Raw genomic sequence first — 23,264 nt, 5'->3', positions numbered from 1 at the left:
ACATAATCGTCCTTTGCCCAGAGAACTGTGTTCCCCCCTTTATCCGCACTTTTCACAACTATCTGATTGTTGCCTTGGATTTTTTTCACCAATTTAGTATATTGGGAGTTGTTATAGTCACACTGTTTTTTCTTTCCCAGTATGGTCTTGTTTAACATCTTGAGCTCGGTGATGACCCTATCGCTGAAGACATCAACGGCGTCCTTTGGCATTAATGGCATGAACGTAGACTTTCCCCGGAATTCCGTAGATGGTGAGCGGTTTACTGTGACGACTTGACTGACTGTAGGCTCATTTTGTGAGCTATCTTCGTGGGCCAAAGAAATGAGGGTTTGCAATCCCTGCAAATTCCTGACTGAAAGAGCTTCATTTGTTGATGGATTGGTTCGTTGTCTGTCATCCTCAGGCTTCCCAGGATGTAAAAGGAAATATTTTTGTAGCTTAATTTTCCTTATGAATTTGAATACATCGATTCTTGCCTGCACATAGGAGAAGTTGTTCGGTGGGCAATAAGAGAGACCTAAAGATAGAAGTTGCTCTTCCGCTTTGGACAGTACAAAGTCAGTCAGATTAATCACAGTATTGTCTTGTGTTTCAATTATTTGTTCCAATTCCTGCGCGTTCTGCCCCTCCCTCCACCTGTTTTTGGCGGCTCGTTTCCTGCGCCGACGTTTTTGGCTGCTGGTTTGCCTGCTTGGGGAGGGTTGGACCGTGGGCGCAGGGAATACCTCCGGTCCTCGCTCACAAAATTTAGTTCATCAACTACTGTAAAAGATGTTGGAACAGTCGACCCAGTGTCTGCAGATAATTTACTGTCTTCAGAGCCAGTGAAGGAGGACACTGATAAATTGTCCTCACTTACACCAGCAGTGGCAGTGGTTTGCGCATTAGAACCTGGAGCAGCACTTGGTTTTTGCTGAAGAGACATTGCCTTTCTCTTATAAGAATCGTACTTACGAGAGAAGGTAAAAATGCGTCCTGTGGCATAGTCCTGTTTGTCTCTAGCAAACTTGTGAATCTTGCGCTCTTGAATGGTTTGTTCTAGTTTTGCCAGACGTAGATCGATTTCCTTCCTGGTGGTTGTTATCAAATCGGTTTCACCAGAAGCTTCCAACAAGTTGTTAATTCTGTCAATTTCTTTCAGTAGCGCTTCTCTATCAGTGTGGGCATATTTTATTAAAATTACCAACATCTTTTTGGATGATTCCAGGTTGTTATCTGCCCACTCCTGAAGCATTTTAGGGTCCGGATTTTCGTAGGTGGGAACAATCATTATTCTCAAACCGCGAGGGACCCGGTTAGCCTCAACATACTTTTCCAATCACTTCTTTTCCCACCACTTCGATAATTCACTTCGAAGCAGCTTTTCCAGCGTTTTCAAAAGTTCTTTGGTATTGCTGTTGGTGCTTGCAATACGAGTCTCTTGGGCAGTTTCTGTAGAAGTGGTCGGCAAATTACCATAAAGAGCCTCTGCCGCTGACTCCCTACTCCTCAGCGCCTCCGTGGAAAACATGTTATCTGCAAAGTTATTTCGCGGTTGAAACAATTTACCGCTTCACTGCTAGCTGGCTTAAAAGAATACATCTGCATATCTATATAAATGCATGCATACATATGCATGTTATGTAATGAAAGTTTGAAAAACACTAATAAAAGCAAAGCGAAAAAGCCACCTAATTACAAACAGAATTGCTTTAACTTAAACGAGGGCGAGACCTATTGCATTTTCAAGGCTTGTTTTATTTAAGTTGTTTATTTTTTCCGTTTCAGGCAGACCTAGCAGCTGCAGCGCTATGTAATGCAATTTTTTAACCGCTTCAAAAAGTGCATTTGCTGTCTTGGATCATTAAAATATAAAAATAAAAACGACATGGCCACCACATCTTAACGTAAAGGTGTAAGCATGGGGAAGCAAGTGCTTGCATGCGTCGTCTCCCTGTGGCTGCCATAGAATTATTGTCATTGTTTTCTTTTTCTTTGTAAATGCTGTGCCGCATCGGCAATGTCCATTTTGTTTTATTGTTGTCGATGCTCAACAGCTTTGCAAAAAGTACCAGCAAAGCTAAAAGGCAAAACGTATTGGGTTTAGCAGTGTCTGTGTTAGCAGGTCTGCCTCTACTTGTTTAACCCTTTCGATGCTGATGACGAGCTCAGCTCGTCATCACCCACGGGTGTCGTGTGCTGATGACGAGCTGAGCTCGTCATAGTGCCACTAAAATGGCATTTTCCAGCACTGGGGGGGAAAACGCCCAGCAGCCATGTGGTTAAAAAACTATCTGAGGATAGTCCAGACATAAATAAAATTTCGTTTGGAGTATGTTGATCTCCTGCGTGTTGTGTGGCTTTCACTTTTCTTTATAAAGGGGGAGAAAATACTGGATTTTTATGATTGTGTTTTTTTTCACCTCTCTTGTTATGAAAATGAAATCATGTGGTCAGAAATACTGGTCAGGTGCCAATCCTGGGAACTAACATGTATACATTATTTTTGTGACTAAACTAAGAAATCTAACGCAGTGTGATTTATTTGGAGTGTTTGTGTTTGATGATACACGGTGGTCGTCAGTTGTAGCCAGACTTCCGAGTTGTTTGGGGCCTGCAGGTGTCGCGGAGTGAGAGTCGTGTTTGGCAAACGGTATTGAGCCGCCCTGAGAAGACTGAATCCTCCTACCTTCGTATATGGTGATGTGATTCTGTGGTACTACCTTTGTTGGTGTGGACTGAATGTTTCCGGGTGAGAGTCAGAGATTGGGAGTGCCTACATTTGCTGTTGCTTATTTAGTGTGCGGTGCGTGTCTCCTCCGCTGTGAGGCCGGTAGTCACACCCCCACATGGCTTCTGAGCACTTCCGGGCATGTGCAGCATGCATGGCGAGTGCTGAATTTCTCCGCCTCAAGTGCGTGCAGGCGTTCAGGCTGGCCTCCTTCAGTTCGTGCTTTAGGCCGATTACGAGCCCCTACCGTGTGAGCTTAGTGTGTCAAGTGATCCAGTGCCCAGTTAGTACAATGGGTTTCGGGTCCTACGCACGCGGGTGGCCATCTACTTGACTTGGTGTGCACGAATTTCCCCATCCAGTCAGTGTTTGTGGAAAAAACATCCTGGTCTGACCATGACTTGGTCAGGTTCAGCTGGGAGTTGGCAGAGCCCAGCCCCCCGCCCCCTACATGCCATCTTCAAAAAATTAACCTACCCGCGTTTAGACTTGCCCTGTCTAACACTCGTCCACAACTTAAGGGATGTTTGGACGAAGCGGTTTGGGAGTTTAATGAATGGATACGGCAGGCGGCGACTGCCTCTACTAAACAAACTATGCTGACTAGAGCCAGACGCGCGCCCTCCCAACCCTGGTTTTCCCCTGAACTAAGAGAGATGAAACAGGGCTGCAAAAAATTAGAACGTTTATGGAGGAGAGAGTACAGCCCCGAGGCTAAATCCGCCCTACGGCTTGCTCAAAAAGACTACTATGCAGCCATTAGGGATGCAAAAGGTAACTATTATGCTGGGCGCATTAACAAGGCCAATAACAACAGCAGAGAGATCTTTGCGATTGTCAAAAGCTTTGTGTCCCCTGTTGCGGAAGCTATGCCCCTCCCGTCCTCTGTGCAATGGTGCGAGGAGTTGTCCACTTTTTTTATAACCAAAATAGCGAAGATTCAGCAGGGCCTTTTAGAGGCACTTCCTGCCGACTGCTCTGTAGCTGGCCCCTGTTCACCCTCTCCCTCATCCTCTGGGCACCAACTTACCACCTTCGCACAAGTTGCGGAGGGTGATGTTCTCCATCTTCTCCAGTCCCTAAAATCGGGCTCTCCTGCCGACCCATGCCCTGCCCGAGTGCTCTCGGAGGTGGCGGATACAGTCTGCAGTGAGATCACGCAGATGGTGAACCTCTCCCTGGCCGCGGGCGCGGTTCCCCAGGTTTGGAAACACGCCAAACTCCTTCCACTCTTGAAGAAACCAGGACTGGACGTGTCGGTTCCGGGAAACTACCGACCCATCTCCCTTCTACCTGCTCTCACGAAAATCTGTGAGAAGGCAGTTCTTCAACAAGTGGAGAGCTTTGTCGAAACATCTAATGCCCTCCACCCTGCCCAATCGGGCTTTAGGGCTGCTTATAGCACCGAGACGGCCCTGGTGGAGATGACCGAGGCTATTCGGGAATGTCTAGACGGAGGTGGCAGAGTGGTCCTAATTTTATTGGACCTCTCTGCCGCTTTCGATACTGTCCCTTATGATCTCCTTCTCGGTCGGCTGTCTGACATTGGTATTGGGGGAGTGGTGCTGGAATGGCTGTCCTCTTTTTTATCTGATAGGACCCAGCAGGTCTGGATGCCTCTGCATGCCTCGGAGCAAAAGCCTTTGCTTACAGGGGTCCCGCAGGGGTCCACACTTAGCCCCTTACTGTTCAATGTGTACATTACACCTTTGGTATACCTAGCTGAACAGTTTGGGGCTAAAATCTTAGGGTATGCTGATGACACCCAATTGTTGTTTACCTGGCCAGACGACAATCTGGACACGTCTACAGTCCATCTGTGTCTGTCCTCAGTATTTCGCTGGCTAACACATGCCCAGCTGAAGTGCAATGAGGACAAGTCCGAAGTGCTCTTTTATGGCTCCTTCCCCCCCTCATTTAAGAGCACACTTTGGCCTTCTAACATTCCTTGCCCAATAGAGATGGGGAGACCAGCAAAAAATCTGGGCATTTGGTTTACGGAGGATCTCAGATTTGAGCATCACATCAAAAAACTTACAGGCACCTGCTTTGCCACTCTGAAAATGCTCCGCAAATTTTTCCCCTTGCTCCCTAGGGAGGCCAGGGAGTCGGTTGCCAGAGCGCTCATACTGGCTCGCCTCGATTACGCGAATGCACTGTTCAGTGGCATTCCGGCATACCTGGTCAAACGCCTCCAAATTATTCAGAATGCGGCTGTACGCTTATTATTTAACATCCCCAGGTGGAAGAGCGTTCGCACGGAGCTGCGCTCGCTTCACTGGCTTCCCGTAGCGCAACGTATTCTGTTTAAATCTTTGGTGTTGGCGTTTCGTGCAATTCATGACCAAGGCCCCTCGTACCTGAGAAAGAGATTTACAAGGTACATTCCGGCACGCACCCTGAGATCTGCCTCTCTGTTTAAACTGTCCCTTCCCCGTTTTAAACGTGCCAGACTGGGCGGCCAGTCACTGTCTGTTGTGGTGGCTCGGGCCTGGAATGCCCTCCCTCTCCATCTACGCTCCACGCCGACAGTGACTGCTTTCAAAAAACACCTGAAAACTCACCTATTCACGAGTGTAGGCTAGGAAGATCACCTGATGTCTTGTTCTCTGCCGATCTGTCCCTTTCCCCGCGCCAGGATACTCACCAGTAACAGAGCGCGTTACAAAACGGTTTATACATACATACATACATTATACATACATACAGGGACGGTCCGTCTAAATAAAACTGAGGCTTGTACAAAAAAATCAACATCTGCGTGCTAAATAAGTCAACACGGAAGGGGGGAGGCGGGATATGGTTGTGTTCTGGTTGCTCTCTGTGGGGTCTATAGAAAAGTCTATACCTTGATCTCACAAGCCGTGTTTCGTAGCTGCAAGGGCGGATTGGACATTGGCTGTAAGTGTCAAAAACGTCCGGCAACAATCCGCTTTGCTGTGTTGTATGGTTCTCCGATCTGCTGCTCATTGTGACCAGTGAATTAACATTTGTGACACGGGCCCTGGTGCAGGCAGGTTAAACCGGCCCCAGGTCTACTGCGGACAGTACATTATAGCTATGAATTGAGTAGCTTGTGCCCTCAACATCCCTGGTGCCTCTGCACCGGCTGCCATTTGAGCCTCTTAGCCGTTTTCCATGGCTGCAAATCTCCTCCACTAGGCTTGGCAGTATTGGCCCATGGCTTTGTGCCAAGGGGCGGTCGGCCTCCTTGGTCCTCAATGTACTGGATCATGACTACGAGACCCATGGAAAATGACTTCCCAATTGTGCCATGATCGGTCTACCCTCATCGGCTCCTTGGCTTGGTGGCAAGGGCTTTCCACTGCCATGCCTGGGGTCTATGGTAGGAGCCCTACATCTCCTGCTGAGGGCTGTGCGAAAGGGCCCTCCAATGAGTCGACTCCAGACACAGAGACTTGCGGCTGCTGCAAACGACGCTGACTGGCTGATGTCCCAATTAGGATGCTGTGAAGTGCCTCACGGGTGCATGGAGGCAACGGAGTGTCGATACGCGATAGACATGCACATGAAATGGACCCCCCCACTTCATGCACAATGGTAACAGACTGAGGGGCCCGGAAGCACCAAGGCCCACTTAGGTCACAAAGTAAAACGAACATTTTCTGACCACTTTGTAGGGGTGCCTCAACTGTAACAACCGCTCATAGTGGGTGTCGTGTTTAGTGCCGGGAGAATGCTTTGCAGAAATTAAGGCATGTGTATTGCTCATTGGCTGAGGTTTTTCAAAATACACAGTGGGCTAGAAGCTTTTTCTCGTTGAAATACCCCGACCTTAACAAAGAGAGCAGTGTTGGGTATGGCAGGGCAAGGTAAGCATTTATTTTTGAACAACTGCTGCAAATAATCTGGTAAAATATCTTATGGAGTTAAAGCACCTGCTTCAGGTCTTTACATGCCCAGAAAATCTCCGGGGTTAGTAATAAAGGTAAGATAGCTTTGGTAGTTCATGCACTGGCTGGCGAGGTATGTTTTTTGTCTAGTTACCGTTGGACTCATAAAATCGTATAGAGGGTGAGTTCCTGGGTCTCTTACACATGGTGCAACAATCAGATAGCAGATTTTTTATTTTATGTAGATAGGTAAGTGTTACTGCTTTTGACTCAGATCATTTTGTTACTTGTAGTTCATCCGTTGCAATCCTAATACAGCATAGTGAGCTCTGGGCTGGCATCAGCGAGCTGAATGCAAACTGCAAGGCATGGGCTTAGATCCTTATGTTTTCCCCCCCAACATGTTGTTGCTCTAATGCTGCTAAAAAGGGTTCCTTTGGGTAGTAATAAAGTCTTATTAGTACAGACCACTCCGAGCACTGCGTCACATTTTAAATTCTGACATTGTGTTTTTCCCGACCATGCACTCTTAACATATAATGTCTACCAGTAAGGATGACATGTGACTCCTGCACTTTACAACCCTCATTGTCTTATGCAACACATCCTGTAAATTGCCAATGCCTAATGTGTGCATGTGATGTAAAGCATTTTGACGCCATTCACTGAGATGAATAGTGCTATAAAAGAATTAAATAAAACATAAGAGATACTAAGTGCTATTTAAATTGTTATTTGTGTAATGACTCATACAGACAGATTAATCTGGCATTCTTATAGAGAATGCTTATCTCTTTTATAAAGGGTTGGAACAAAGTCAATAGCCTGGGAGGTGAAGTGATAAGCTGTTTTCCTCCATTATGTTGACATCTAGGTGTCAGGTTCCTGATAGCTCCTAGTCATAATAATACTCAGAAGAAATGAGTGCTAGTTGCCCCTTAAATTTGGCCTTTGTTTTGGGCCCAGTTGAAAGTGAAAATAAGAATGCCCATTCGGCCTGCAGTTTGCTGCTTCAAACGAAAAGGAGACAACATGGGAGTGCTGCTAGTAAATTACACACGGGCAAATTCTGAAAATTTCACTGGAGCCAGCCCTTAGCCCTGATCCCACATCCGGCTCATACTCAATAATGGCTGCTGGATCTGGAATGTGGCTAGATCCCACTCATTTCTTTCACTGGGAGGGAGAAAGTGAAGTGGGTCTACCTGGTATTCTTTTCACAGATTTTCTTAAGAAAACTGGTTAGATGCTGGTGTTGAATAACGGAATCAACAATGCTTTCCGCTTCTAGTTTCACAAGTAAATGTGAAACCTGGAACGGCAAGGGAGTCTCCTAATCTTCCTTTTTCTGCAGAACAGCATCCTTTAGGCTCGCTTTTGCATTTCCAGGACATCAGATTGTCTGCATCATGAAGAAGTGGCTATACAACACAGCTGAAAATGTGCAATATATACATTTTTAAGGTGAAAATATTTAATCTAAGTTTACATGACCTTTCTGGACATATTGCACATTGGCATAGAATCATTTAGAAGAGTCACGTACCCCTTTACTTTTGATGCCTCTTGCCGCGATAATGACAAAGTAAGTGCTCTAGTAGGTTTATCCAGTAGCAACAAGAGAGCGACACACAGGAATGCACTGGATACCTGCAGTCGTGGTACTGGTCTACAACCTCCATCCAAGAGCAACTAAGAGTAGCCTTCAGGGATGCTGGGGAGAAAATCAGCCACAGTCTATGCTCTTTAGAGACTTCCCAGGAACAACAGAAGGAAGTTTGCAGGTTTTCACTCGTAACAAACAGCCAGGGTCCCAAGGCCACCGGCATGCTAGAGACTACTCAGAAACAACAGGGGCAGCCCATGTATTCAGTGGTGCCAGGGAGGCAGGATAAATAAAGTATAGAGGGAACCCAACACAGTGGTATAACAAAGGGCCCGCAGTGGTGGGCCCGAGCTCCAGGGGGCCCCCACAGCACAGTATATTACCCTTGCCTGAGAACTCCTGAGTACTTTGCAGGGGGGCCTCCTCCAGTTTCATTACGCCACTGACCCAAGAGCGATGGGGTAGCCCACAGCATGCACTGATTACATGCTGGTCAACTGCCCTATTTGGCCCACCCTAGAGTAGCAAAGAAGTAGCCCACGGGATGCGCCGATTATAGGGAGCCTGGGTATATGCCATAGGGCGCACCTGGGAGCCACAGAAGAGCAGCCTACGGGTGGCACTGGTTACAGGCAGCCATGTTCAATGTGCACCTTGCTTCACTGTATACTACGAACAAATTAATCACAAATATTTGTAAATTGTTCCTGATAGGCACAACCAACCTGAAATAAAATCCATACTCTCATCCATTCTGAAACATCAGCACAGTTAATTTTTTTCACCCTTTCCTCTTACATGGGTACTCAGCAGGATTGTCATATTCATTCTCTCACTTTGAAGTCAGAGGAAGACAAGTAAACACCATCCTCCCTCAGAAGGCAGCTTGATATATGACCTCTGTCTTTGAATGCACAGCATAGAAGATAAGAACAAGATTTAAAGGCCTGTTCACATAACGCAGATGTATTAAAGAATACAGTAAACCAGGTTTGGGGAAGGAGAGGGACGAGTTCAAGTTGAACAGCCTCAAACGAATAAAGCCAGCAAATAGATTGCCAGAAAATGTGAGTTATAAGTAACCCACAAAGCCAATGGATGGAATGCATCCCTTGGTCGGTTGTCTGAATGTCCCAAGATGTCTTTAGCAAACAAGACAGCTGTGCAGGTAGGCTTCGAACTAAAAACAGATAGACCCTCAGATGCACTGCCTTAAAAATACAGCTGAACAATTCAACCCTACTTGAATTATCTTAAGTAAAAATATTCATGTTATTATTTGTTAAAACACCCTGTAGTAAGCCACAAGACCGTGTAAAGTCCTTCAGGATCATGTTCTGCTCAATACGGTTCTGACAACGTAATTCACGTTCTCGAGCTATTTTACCGGCGGCACAACCACGCCCCTAATGTCTATTGTGAATGGAGCCCGTTTGGTGAGTTGTAATTTGAAATGATCATGGATTGATTCTGAGCACTTTGCCGACGCGCGTTTCCGCTGAGACGGCCATGATGAATCGGGCATACTCCCGAGGGGTACATACTCGTATGTAGTGATTAAGGGTCAATTTCACGTGCTAAGGTGAAGGTGGGCAACATTTTAGCTCATACGGGACAAACTATTTGTTGATGCGCAGGTCGATATCTCGAGTTGCGTAGAGTGATGTACGTCACAGAGTGGTGTGTATGCTGTGATTAGTACACTGGGTAATACAAACTTTGACAACCATTACTAATTATAAGATAAGGCAATAAGAACTTTGAAGCTCATGGACAATAAACTGTGGCGATCTATAAGAACCATGTTATTTTCAGAAAGAGTTGTAAACAGCACATCGTGTACTTTATGCTATGTGTTGTGGAATATAGAGAGCTAGTTGGGAAGGCATTGAAAGCGTGTTAACTCAGGCAAACGCGCAATTTTATTTTTACGTGCATACGTTTCTTATTCTTAGTTTTCAGCTTGTTTATTGCAATTTGGATAATAAAAATAAAGCAAACCCCCTGATGGTGGATTTTTATCCGAAATGCATTGGCGACTGGGGATTGCATTTAGAATTACGAATGAATTATATTTCGGCAGTTCTTATCAACAATTAAATAATCAGTTTATATTGGCGCTCTCAAGTGGCTTGGAATCGCATGGTGTAGTAAAAATAACAATTTGAATTAAGTTAATTCAGGTTTGGTTTATTTGTATGGCAGTATTTCTGCTTTAAAGGCAGTGCATCTGTGGGACTATCAGTTTTTTCTAGGATATTTACACAACCTTTAATGTGATCCCGAATGGAATTTCTTTGGAAATAAAGGCTTATTTGCTGAGTTTTTAATACCTTGCACGATGGCACAGTGTGTCCCCTTGATCTGCAGGACAGTTAGCTCCCGGCAGTACCGCATAGGAGGCAGGCATGTGCATGGAATTGCTCGTGCAAGGGTCCTCTGGCAGATATGAAGAGCAATAATTAGACTAGAAGTGACTCATCTTACAAGCTCTAGTGTTTTCTGTTATCGCTTTAATAGCTTGGATTTCCAAACTAGTAAATCTCTTTTAAAGGGAAATATCTTAATACTAAATAGTTATTTCTGTTTGGTTGAGGTGTGTCAGAGATTTGACGAATTAATCCAAGAGCACACAGTGTGTCAGTGAAGAGCTGGGACTTTACGCTCTTTATTTGAAACCAATGGTACAAGCACCATACCAATCCTTCGGCATTTATAACAAAACAATGCTCATAGCCTATTTTGGTGTCCCTTTTGGAGATTTCCGGCTCACGCCCACGACCGTTTCACTCTTTATTGTACGTGAGCCAAGTGTCGCCCAGGGCTGAAACTTGATAGGCTGAAAAAATGGACTGCCTACACTGATTTGCCAAACGCAACCGCGTTTCGGTTGTTTACAATTCCACGAAGAAAGGCAAGTTCTCGGCAGAAGCCCTTTGTGGAGAACGAGAGCAGGTGTTTAAATAAAGCGGCAAAACAACCAATTAATCTTGATTTATTTGTCTCTTATTTTTGATAATTTTATGATGTTGATTGAAAATACCGTGTCAAACCATTATAACAATTTATCCACGAGACCCCCCCCCTCTTTTGCAATTAGCAGTTTGTTTTGTTGACCCTATTCTGTGCATTCTGTAGACGGTGAGGTTAGGAAGAGCGTGCAACAACTCCAGCGAGTACCTCTTAAAATACAGTTGCTTCAATCATAAACAGTCTCTGTGTGGAGGCAGCATTCGCAACTATCCTTACAAACAATGTTAAAACAAACCAAACCCTTTGAAGTCAATAGCACTGTTTTGTCCATTTCCTTTATTGTTCCATTGCACACGAGTTATTCCATACTTTAAAGTGAATGCTTGGCTTCAAGGCTATACCAGAAAATTAAAACCTCTCATGCATAGACCTGTTGGATACAGCAGAAGTGCAAGCATCCCCCGCCGCCCATGTATCTCCCACCTAGTCGATGTGACTCGTGCCTGTTCCCGTGGGGAAATGAAGCGTTCAGCTGAAGTTCCCATCCAATCCGTGGCAGCTCTGCTGATGCTTCTAAGAGGTGTGCTGATTATTGGCGAATGTAACGGGGATTTACACTGATATGGGCCTTGGTCCAGAAGAATGTTGATAAAGTGCCAGCTCGTTTCACCTCCAGCGCCCAGAAGACTGCATATGTTAACTGGCTTATCTCGTCACCAAGATGTCATACATTATAATCCGCAAATATAATATTTCACCTTATTCCATGTTTAGTCGCCCCCCCCCCCCCCCCCCCCGCACAGATTTGTATTAAGGTTTCCAACAATGTTTAAGAAGATGGACTCTACGTGGCTAGTAACAGTTCACATTTGCAGGTAATGCTGTTTTGTGGGCAACAAACTAAGTAAAAAAGATGATACATTCATCATCCGAACTGTGTGCTTATGTTGTCAGTCACATAAAAAAATCACTTTATACAGAACATACATCTAATTTTAACAGATAAAATGATAGATTGCCTTTTATGCCTGGACAGGATTGCGCGAGACAAGGCAGGGTGTCGAGGTCTGACAGTATGGAAAAAGAACCAGGCATTAACATTACATTTGCAATAATTTGCACTTGACATTCGTGCCCGCCTCACATAAGCAAATCGGTGTTGCCGGCAAAAGTAATGACTGCCGAGACCTATCCCTGTGCCCATTCTCCCTGTACAAACAGTGCAACTCTTTATTCGCCTCCTGCCTAACTATCTTTCCCCACAAAATAAACGTGAAACCATTGCTTTACTGTGAGGCTTACTCGACTGCCAGTGAACGCGTTAAATAATGACTCCAGGGCTTTAAGTGGGCCGGGTCTTGCCGGTGCTCAGCATCTGCTGTTCTAAAAAGCAGGTGCTGAGACGTTCCTTCCGGGCTCTCCATTTTTACCCCCAGGGTGAAAAAACAACTGTGCAGCATTACCACCCTTAACTACCTTTGATGAATAGTTCTTTCATAGTCTCATGATGTCAGAACTGAAGCATTTTCAATGTTATACACAACGAAAACGTAGTTGGAGCTTATTTGTCATATGTAACTAACATACATTGACAAAGCCAATAGTCCTGGCTTATTTATGTGTAATGTTACATTTTGTATTATATACCTGGATGCAATGATAGAATCTACAAAATACCAGTCAGGCGGCGCACTATGATAAGCACAGATTATTAGTTTATGTGGGTTTTAAGCCACGCCCTTAATTACATCGGCAACCCTCTTTGCGAGCCCACCCCCCCAACACACACACAGTTTTTTCATCCCACTTAAAGCCCTGAATGGCTCCCTATCGAGTTTCATGACTCGAGACGATGCAGGGTAAGTTCTCTTGGTGGTATGCTAATATGTATGTAATGTGGCCAGCGACCACGCTGTAATCTCCCAGTAAAACCTGAAAGTAAATAAATAAAGCTCCAAAGTAGAAATCCCCGTGGCGTGGCTCCTACTACGTGTTTGTGCTCGCGAGCTCCTGTTCCTGACGCCCACTAGCCGTTGTGATCCCCCTGAGTTTGTTTGTGCTTTACATATATATGCCACACACACCCTGACACCACTGCTGACCCACATCTCCCGGTGACGCCACATTGACTGCTGCACAACTAAAGCAGGCCAGGCCGCTCATTTTCTGCTCCCCGAGGTCTACGTCGCCCTTTCAGGGTTGGTAAAGGGGACATACCTCCACGGGAGATAATACACCGATGAGTACATTTTTAAAACCACGGTGTTGCCAGGGAAAATTTTTAATGGTAGCTGTGAGGCTCTCTGAACGCTAGGAAGCCGCACACTACTGCACCCGAAGCTAAAACAACTCGAAGCCATACCGTTAATCGACAATCTAGAGCTGTTTTACATGCAAGCACAGAAGGTGCTCCATACTTATGCCATACACCCTACTCTGTGCATTAACTACATCTCTGTATGATGATTAGATTACATTAAATTTCGTGCATAAAGCAGGTTTGCAGTTAGGATTTACTGCGTATTCCAGTCACGATTTCTGTTCAGTAAATCGTTTCAAAGAGAGAAACTTGTACTTTGAGAATGCACATTACCTCATGCTGTAAGAGTTAGTAAAACTAGCATCGCATTCGCACTGTATCGTTCACAGCAGTTCACATTGTCAGGTAGAACCCATGCTGCACCGCTTCATAGTGCACAGTTGGTTCTGGATTGTGCTAGTTGGCCCTACTGAAGGAGTTCCAGGCCATTACAACCACACCATAAGGTTCTGTGATAGTATGGTGGTCTCCTACGACGGCACAAATGGTGTATCTGAGAAGACTGAGCTGATTGAGTCAGAGTCAGACTTAAGTTGAAGAATCTTAGGGTTTTTGGCATCATGGAATTCATCACTGGCCGCCAAGTTGATCTTGCCGTTCTGGACCTCCTTGATGGGTTCAAGGAAGACTACATGCTTGGTACTGCTCGACTTGCGGTTGGGTCCATCTGTGGTTGGTGGTGTGCTGCTCAAAATGGAGGACTGAGCACTGCATTCATGGGGAGGGCTAGGAGTGGCCGACTTTCTACAGCAACAGAAGCATCGGCATGGCGTCAAGAACAGGTACATGAGAATAAGAACAAGCGTTACCACACATCCAAGGAGTGTTGTGAGGCCTGTGTTGAAGGGTTCCCCATCAAACCTTGGGAAATGGACAGTCACATTTACTTCGTATGTTGAGTTCTGATGCAGGCGTTTGTTGAGGGCAATGCAGAGATATATGCCAGAATCCCACGGTTGTGCTGACCTGATCTCCAGGCTGCCATTGCTGTAGATCTTAAGGCTCTGATTGCTATTACCAGGATAGGTTAAAAACTCATAGCTAGGGGAGATCCATAGGTAAGTTGTGTACTGTTCTTGCAGTGTAGTGTTACAGTCGATTAAGAGTGAGTTCCCCACACTCGCCTTCAGGTGAACTTCCGATAGGCTGCCATAGGTCAGAGAGCAGTTTTCAAGACTGCTGTAGTGGGTTAGGAACTTGACCACTGCTCGAGCTTTCCCCAAATACAGGCATGTGTGCTCCTCTTGGAAATCCAGCACCGAGCTGAAGCCACGCTTATGCCAGTGTAGAAACATGTTGTAGAGTGTGCAGTCACATGTTAGGGGGTTGTTATGCAGGTATAGCCCATTTTTGAGGTACACAGGCAAGGATGTGACCTCGTCAATGGGAAGTGTAAGAAAGTAGTTGGAAGACAGGTCCAGTGTCCTCAGTTGGGGGTTGCTGAGATTGTGCAGGTAACTGAAGGAAAAGCTTTCAATTAGGTTCCTACTTAGATAGATCTTCTGTATGCTGCTCAGGTGGACAAAAGCTCGACTGTCCACCTGCGCTAACTTGTTATTGTACAGCAGCAGCTCCTCTAGATTGACCAGATGTTCGAAGAAGTGCTCCTTGATGGCCACCAGGAGATTGGAAGATAAGTCTAGATGCCGGAGCAGAGTGGCATTGTGGAACACCCGCGCTGTCAGCCTTTCGATCCGATTGTGGCTGATGCGGAGTGTCTGGAGGCGTGGCAGGGTGGCCAGCCAGTGGTTATGAAGATGGGAGAGGTTATTGTGGCTGAGATCCAAGCTCGCAGCCATAGGAGGCAGCGCCGCAGGCACCTGCTGAAGATTCTGGTTCGCACAACTAAGAAGATCAGAGGCGCAAATGCAGGCAGCGGGGCACCCATGGGCGCCGGCGGGGCTGCTTCGGGCAAACAGTTCCAAAAATAGAAGCTTTCCGAGCCATTTCCATACTAAGTGTCCCAGGGCAAACCTATGCATCATGAGGAAGCCTGTTTTCTGAAACGACGGAAAGACGGCAACTTTCCCCTCCTTTAAGGAGCAGCATTAAGCAGAATTGGTATTAATTCGGCGTTTTTAATCGTCGCCTTGCAGCCAGTGTCTTGCTGAGGTCTGTTGGAGGTCAGCCTCGACTGTCCACCACTTTCAGTCCCAGGCTACAAGGTGAATTTACACAGCATAAGGACCCAAAAGAAAGGACAGGCTCCGGAGACGCGGACCCATGGTTTATCAAGTGTACCTTTGCACGGTTTCTTCTCCTCCTGGCAGGCGGGCGCAGCTGGAAGGGGCGATGCAGTTAGGTGTTGGCAGAAGAGTACCGCTCGCAAGCTTCATGGGCCACGAGTTTCTCCATGCCCGCTGCCATTTTCCCAGCCTCTGGGTGCCGGAGATCCCAGCTCACTCGGTCTGTCCTTGGAGACTTCGGAGTATCCCGAGCTCGGCGCGCGCCTCCCTGGGGATCCGCTCCGAGTGACTGTAGCCCATGGCACAGGACTCTTCCAGCGCGCGGACTGTCCCAGCGCGCGCTCCTCCAATCCAAGCGCGCGGCAGGATTGAAGAGAACTGGGAGGCAGGCGGGTAAATAAAAGTCTCTTTTGAGAGGGAAGGACGCGCCGAGGAGCCGGCTGTCTGCAGCGTCATTTGGTTCGTCACTTGTTCATAGAGAAGGCAGCCGCTCTCCTCTCGGGACTTGAGGGGAGTTGTGTGTGTGTGCGGGAGCGGCTGGTTCTTCCGCGTGTCCTGGAGCTCCTCGCTGCCCGTCTTGCCCTGCCGGGATGAAGTGGCGGACTCGGGGGCTGGGCTGCCTCAGCCCAGAGCGCACAGAGAGACGTGATTGGACACTGCAGTGGAAGAGGGGGCGAGGTGCTGTGTGCTGACTGAACCATTATTTTCTTTTTGAATGACCTGCCTGCGCTGCTCTCTTCGCGCCACCTGTAAGTGGAGTGGAAAGACGAACATACGCTGACAGGGGACGTCACAGGCAGCCAGGGAGATAGGCAAAGCAACTCATTTGTGAGGCGGGGAGCGGCACAGCGAGACGTGCTTCGTGGAGCATCACTGTGTTTAGTTACATGGGTACATTAAAACGTGCTTTTTGATACCCGCCCGGAGTCCAGCGTGACTAACACTCACCCTTCTCTTCTCTGTTGCCCTCCCATTTGCAAGCACAGTTGTCAAGTTCTGCCTGACTGTAATCTCTTGTTTTCTACATATTTCGTTCTTCCCGCGATAAATACAAATAGCATACTCGAAACTGGTTGTTGGTGAAACAAATTGGCTCCAACTTCCAAGACACGTATAATGCCATGTAGTTCAACAACCCCCTACGCATCTATCTCTCGATTGCCAGTGGCCTAGCAGACATTTTGATCTGCAGATTGTGGCCATCTTCCCTGTCCACTGTAAATGACACCATGCATTGTCAAAGTCAACAGGTATTGCGTTTTTTTGTTTAAATAAAGTTTCCCCATGCTTTACAGTTCAACGCAGAAAGTTGTACTATCGTAGGTTGCAGCTCACATTTAGGTGCACTCTGAAAAGGTGCCACCTTGGTGGTAGCACCTTTCAGGGGCGCAACTAGACCGAACTTGAGGAGGGGGCTGGTACTGAACAATGTTGGTTGGCTACCATTTTACACATTGGGAGCCAAGACTACATTAGGATACACGTTTGGAAGGCTAATCGGTCCAAGTTTAATGCTCTGATGCATGGGAAAGGCATATGTCCATTCCTGTTCTTTCCTGCAGTAGCACATTAAAGCTAGATCTTTTGTCATCGTAAATGGATTCCACTGAGACCCTGAGCACTGCTGGAGCTCAGAGTGCCCACCAGTCCTGCGAACATCGATTGTTTGCAAGATGATATGTACCAAACGTGTCTTTTCTCATTAAAAGTAGCATGAACTGCAGGATGGTACCATGGTTCTAGGGAAGAAGATGTATGTATGTTGGAGAATGCCCCAATGGGCCCAATTAAGTGTTCCTACAGACACTGAGAAATAGGCTTTAGATGTGAAGAGTAAACCGGGATTAAGAAAATTGTAGGAGCTTATATCTAGCTGTCAAAATGAGATTGGCTCCCCAACAGCTCAAAAGACAGGGATGTCCACAGACAATAAAAATCTGGGTACCTGTTCACAATGTAAAAACATGCACATGTTGGTATTTCTATAGCATGGACCTAACCCGAGAGCAAAAGAGTGTTGCCCATTATGGGAGGTGATGGTAAATTATGCAAGATTGTATTTATCAAGTGGTGGCTTGTATCTTTTTGTTACACACACATACGTACACTAGGATCGTACACATTTAAATTTGAGACACATTGTGATTGTGATTTCCTAGAACTGCACAATTTTCAGTCAGTGCCAAGCTGGATTCAAATCAAGGTCCTCAGATCCACAGCTTAGCAACTAGACCACATCTCCTTCCTTAGTTGATGACTAGATTTTTTATAAAAGCTTCAAACATTTTAATTTCACCGCTCCATGTGGACCAGGCGCGCAACACCCATTGGGCTCACGGGGCTTCAGCCCCCCCTCCCGTCGTGTGTGTCAGCCCGGGCTGACACAGCGTTGCAGGCTGATGGCCATCTAATTGCAGCCGCACCAGAGTGCTTAACAGGTCTTTAAAAGACCATTTACGTGTAAATTAAGCGTTTGATGTGTTTTCACCCCTTCTTTCAGTCACTCGGTCTATAGTTGGAAGGATTAGTCCCCCTGAAAAAATTCAGTCCCTCCGCCCCCCCCCCCCCCCCCGCCCCCCGAAATTTGGCTCTAGTTGCCCGCCTGATGTGGACACTCATGTTCTGTTGATGTTTTGACATGGCCATTAGGCCACATTCCTCAGGCTGTCTAGTGAGTGGACCAAATGCAAATTATGTTGGTGTTTGTTTTATACATGGGTAGCACCTACATTAGTTGTCCCTTGTTTAAGGTTTATCTAGTTGCATATACATTATGGTTTACATGTAAGTACATACAGAGCTTGCATGATGGGTTGCTGTGTAATCTGGTCCAATATTACCATTCATGGGTGCTATCTTTGGCCTTGTAGTTTGTAAATGTCACCAGAAGTCTAAGATGGCAATGAAGATGTACCAGTTGTGTATTTTCTATTTTACAAGTTGTTTTATTCAAAATGCAGCTAACAATGGGCATTGACTGGAATTAAAATAATGAGTTTTTAGTTTACCTGTCACACAGTCTTGCTAAAACAATAGTCAATAGTGAGATCTGTGGATTTATGTAACTCTGTAGCTGCAGAGTTTACAACATAATTATGGATTGACTGAATTTGCCATTTAATTTCCAAAACAAGTAGACTTCACCAAAATTGTTGTTTCCAGTTCAAACGGATGAAAACAATACAGCCAGACGAAGTCCCACATAATTAGCCTTTTTATCTCATAATTTCGACAACCTAGGTCCTCCAACCTGCATAATCCTAGTAGCATAAACAATGTAAAACCTTTGCACCATGGTGGCAAAATCTATTTTTCACACTTCACAGGGAAATATTTTCCAGTTTTCACGGTTTCTCAAAGATATGTGAATTTAACACCACCTCTTTATGTAAAATAAAAGCACCAAAACATGTAATACATGCATTTTTGGTCAAAGGTGTAATGACTTCTCAATAATCCCCATTGTACCCATCAGTGTAGAGCAGAGATCATGATGGGAATAAGTATCTCATTTTAATGTGGTATTTTCTATCATCTAAGATAGTGTTCAATCTTTTCATGAATCCTTTTTCAATTTTTGGCCCTGCAATACTTCTTTAACATGGCTAAACACTGCTGTCAGAGAAATGAGGCAATATCGTAAATTTCAATTATACAACTAGTTCCCAATTCGTTAGCTCTAAATTCATTTATTAAAATACACCCTTGCACCTAAACCAAACTTGCCAACCTAAGCCAAACTTGCCACCCTAGGCCAAACCTGTACTCAGTCGCTATTTATCTTTCCAAATGAAACAAGGTTAGACAATGATGCATATTTAAATGTGTGCATCCTGCAACACAAATTTATCATGGGTTTTAGTGTTTGCTACCATATCCGTGAAGGAGCTGAAGCCATGAAAAATGATATTTATTCTTGCTGTCTTGAGCAGCAACAGCATAAGACACTTCTGCAGGATTCGATTTATATAGACAGGCAACCTGTGAGTAGACCCATGAGTGTGGGAAAGTGTGTGCATTCCCAGAACCCTGCTGCACCAATCTCAAGGGGGTTCATGCAGCTCCAGCCAGTGCACAATGCCTGTAACCTCAGTCAGTGCAGAGCTCATGTTCCTTCACCTGGACAGATATCCCTCTTCTTGCACCCTAAACGTTGAGCTGCCCTTAGAAGCTTCAGGCTGTAGTCCTCTATCCACTCTCTTTGGGGATTGCCTGCATCAACCAAGCCAGGGAACTTAATGTGTAAAACACCAAACTCCTTCAGTATGTGAAGGGTTTACGTTTGATTTTCCCAGTGAAACACAATTTAAAAATTGACTAGATCACCTTTTACAGTTCCAAAACATATCTGGAGAGTGAATCTGTCACATGTGCAACATATTCAGTCCAACCTACTGCTTTCTCTGCTAAAACAAAATGTGTGCTGGTAACCAAAATGTTTCTTTGGAGATTGATATCGGCACCATTCACAAATAGCATTGCCCAGTGACACAGGTAAAGGCAGACTTCTTATGAAGGGAGCAAAAGGAATGGGAGGGATATGCTGTCAAGTTTGCTTTAGTCAGCATTGTCACTGCCTCATGCTTACACACCTTCAAAATTCTCAATGCAATCTTCAAATGGCTCCCAGTCAGCACATGCAGAATGTTCACCTAGGCCGTCATCATCAGCAAGCTGGACTATAGCAACAAACACTGTCGCAATCACTGTCTAATTGCTAGAAGACTTCAGACCATACAAAACTCAGCGGCCAAAACCACACTTCGACTTCCACCATGTTCACATCACACCTGCACGACAAAGACCTCCACTGTCTTCACATTCACTAAACCACACGCAACTCACCCACAAGACACTTCTGCTCAGTCAGAATTCTGCTTACACACATCCCCCACATACAATGAACCAGAGCCAGCTGTGGTGCTTCCCCCTACCTCATGCCCAAAGCCTAGAACGACCTACCTCATTACATTTGAGCTGCCTTCTCCTGTACTTGAGCTACGCAAGAAACTGGCTATTCACCTGGACATGTCACCACTGAGATTACTTCTATTTTGTCAGCACCAAGATACTCTCCAGAGTAAATGTAAATGTTGTATACTTGTAAAGCTCACAGCTGCCCGCACCACGGGCGTCCCAGTGCTGTATACCGCTGGGGAACCCGTCCTGGCTTTCCCTGTGAGATGGTCCCTTCGGGGCACCTCCAAGGTGAGACCAGGCATCCCCTGCGTTGAAGGGGCCATTGTGAAGATTAAGCAAGCTATTGCCCAGAGTTGCAGAGTGGAGCCCAAGGTTAGAGTAGGCGCTGAGGCGAGAATTATCAGGCCCGCGGACATTTTGACCCAAGACCCTGCCGCGTTGGGAATCGAACCCTGGTCCCGGGCCGATCTCAGCTTCCGGGTCTGCCTCCTCTAGCCATTGAGCCACACTTCTCTACGAGAAGCTGTGAGCTGTGCACTTCTCAAATACCATTAACATAACACAGTTTGCCTTAGCGTTCTTGTTGTGGTAGTGTTCATACATCTGTCACTCTGGTGTCTCCTGTTTAACACTCCGTCTCTGTTATTTTCCATCTCTGTCATTTTCCATCTCTGTCACAATCTCCTCATTTCTTTCTCACCTTTCTGTCCATATTCGCACACATGCTTAATTCTAATTAGATTATCAAAACATGTATGCAGCACAGCACCCAAAGTTGCTGTGTTGCGTAAGCAGGCATGCACCATATCTACAAGATATGCCACCACCCTGCTCTCTCTCTCTCTATACTGCTGGGCACACAATTAGGCTAACACGCCAAACATACACACCTTCGCGCCATTGAGCAAAGGTGTCTGCATGAGTCTAGCATAGGTTTTGTACTGGAAGGGTGTCCTTCCAGCATGAAATACTATGTTTTGACTAACTTAAAAACTTTTCCTACTTCGGATTTGTGCTGTACAGTCCAGTACACATGTATAGCGGAAAACGGTAGAAGAAATAAAAGCAGATTCCCTTTTTAAGGCCTGCTTTTAAGTTGCGTTTATTTTTTTACGCAAAATACAGTCTACTGTTGTTAGTAGATAAGGTTTTATGTAAAAAACCATGGGTGGTTGCATGGAAATGCTAGTGTACGACCCATGGAATGCCCATGGAATGCCCCCTTAAAGCAGAGGAAGCCAAAGCAGCAATTTGCAATGCTTTGAGTTACTTGCAGGCAACTTTCCAGTGCAAAACACGTTTTGCATTGGAAAGAAGAAAAAAATACGTTTTTGCACAGGTTTGCATCACTTTTGTGCACAAAATGGGTGCTATTGTGTGTCTAAACGTGAGGGGAATAAGTACGGAGTTAAGCAATTTAAAAAAAAAATGGGGTGTACTCCTCGCGGTATTATGCCCTACCCCTTTAGAAGATCACCAGCCATCACTGACGCCAATTCTGACAATTTGTGACCTAATGACCTGAGCTGGCAACGTAGGAACTGAGGAACGAGATTTGCATCCCAGCGTCAGCTCAACATCCTTTGATTCTGGGCAAATCACGTAATCTCCCATATCTAAAAAAAAATGTCTGTGTAATGTAATCTGGTGCTTATGTAAAGCACCCTGATGCCTTTGGTCCGGGATTACTCTATATAAAACTGCACAAATGAAAAAAGACAGGTAGCCAGGAACATTTTACCCAGAGGATTGGGACTGCTACCCATGGGCTCTCTTTGCTATCCATCCACCCCACCCCTATTTTGCCAACATCCTTTTGCATGTTATGTTTTATTTAGTCAGTACTTGGCACTTTTAGAACCGAAACCACAAATTCCTCACTTCCCCCTTGCTATTGACAGAAGAATCTAGACCGCTGGACGGTCATTGCATTTAAAAATAAAAAACTCTTCTTTACTTTTTAGCATTTTTATTTAGCGCTTATTACCCTTCACTGGGTAAGTATGCACTTTAAAAATACAATATCTGAAAGAAACAGTTAGTTATAGATTTCTTACCTTAGAATTACCCCCAGGCGTCACACTGGATCCGGAAAGCTTTTCATCAGCAGTACCTCTGCGCATCAGAAGGTGGCATCGGTCCACTCCGCGTCCGTAGTTGGCGTTGTGGTCGCAGGGATGACGTCCTGGAAGCTACAAAAACACCGCCCTCGCTCGCTGACGTCTGTTCTTTCTTTTTCTGCGCCAGAAAGTGCAGATATGGAGAGAGCGGTACCCCCAGTCACTTTTTGACTGACTTTTTTGTGCCTTTTGTCGACTACCTTTTTCGAGTCTCACATCAACTCCTGGTGCACGAGGGATGCCCGGTTTCAAGGCCTGCGGTGCCTGTACTCGACTGATGTCAGTGAGGGCTCTGCACCTTGTGTGCCTCTGTCTGGAGCGCGACTATGACCCCAAGTCGTGCTTCGACTGCCAAACCATGGCCCGAAGTCTTTGCGGGAGCGGTCCCGAAAGCTACTCGAGGCCCTGCAGTCAGCTCTGTGTCGTTCGAGGTCCTGGTCGCGTGGGAGGTCGAGTGACTGATCGCGGAGCCATCACCACTCCTCGTCTAAGTCTTCACACTCGGGGTCAGGTAAGTCGAAGCACAAGAAGAAGTTGAAGAAGCACTGTCGCTCTTCGACTTCCCCTAGTCT

General features: G+C 45.8%; 2 protein-coding genes across 2 annotated transcripts in view; one reads left to right on the top strand and one right to left on the bottom strand.

The window, feature by feature from the left end:
• Positions 1 to 23,264, top strand: part of RNF123 (ring finger protein 123) — a 2,099,603-nt gene that overhangs the window by 1,673,463 nt on the left and 402,876 nt on the right. The window lies entirely within an intron of this gene.
• On the bottom strand, positions 11,463 to 16,242 carry AMIGO3 (adhesion molecule with Ig like domain 3). Its single transcript, XM_086938770.1, has one exon. It carries the CDS (start codon positions 15,449 to 15,451, stop codon positions 13,937 to 13,939), a length of 1,515 nt encoding a protein of 504 aa, XP_086794896.1. The 5' UTR covers positions 15,452 to 16,242; the 3' UTR covers positions 11,463 to 13,936.

This window comes from Lissotriton vulgaris, chromosome 9 (genome assembly GCF_964263255.1).
Source record: "Lissotriton vulgaris chromosome 9, aLisVul1.2, whole genome shotgun sequence".
Classification (NCBI taxonomy): Eukaryota; Metazoa; Chordata; class Amphibia; order Caudata; family Salamandridae; genus Lissotriton; species Lissotriton vulgaris.
The sequence above is the reverse complement of the archived record's forward strand: the minus strand, read 5'-3'. Positions and strand labels throughout refer to the sequence as shown.

What these genes read in the sequence shown, in the direction of transcription:
- AMIGO3 (XM_086938770.1), bottom strand. Translation starts at nt 15,451, where the DNA reads ATGATGCATAGGTTTGCCCTGGGACACTTAGTATGGAAATGGCTCGGA.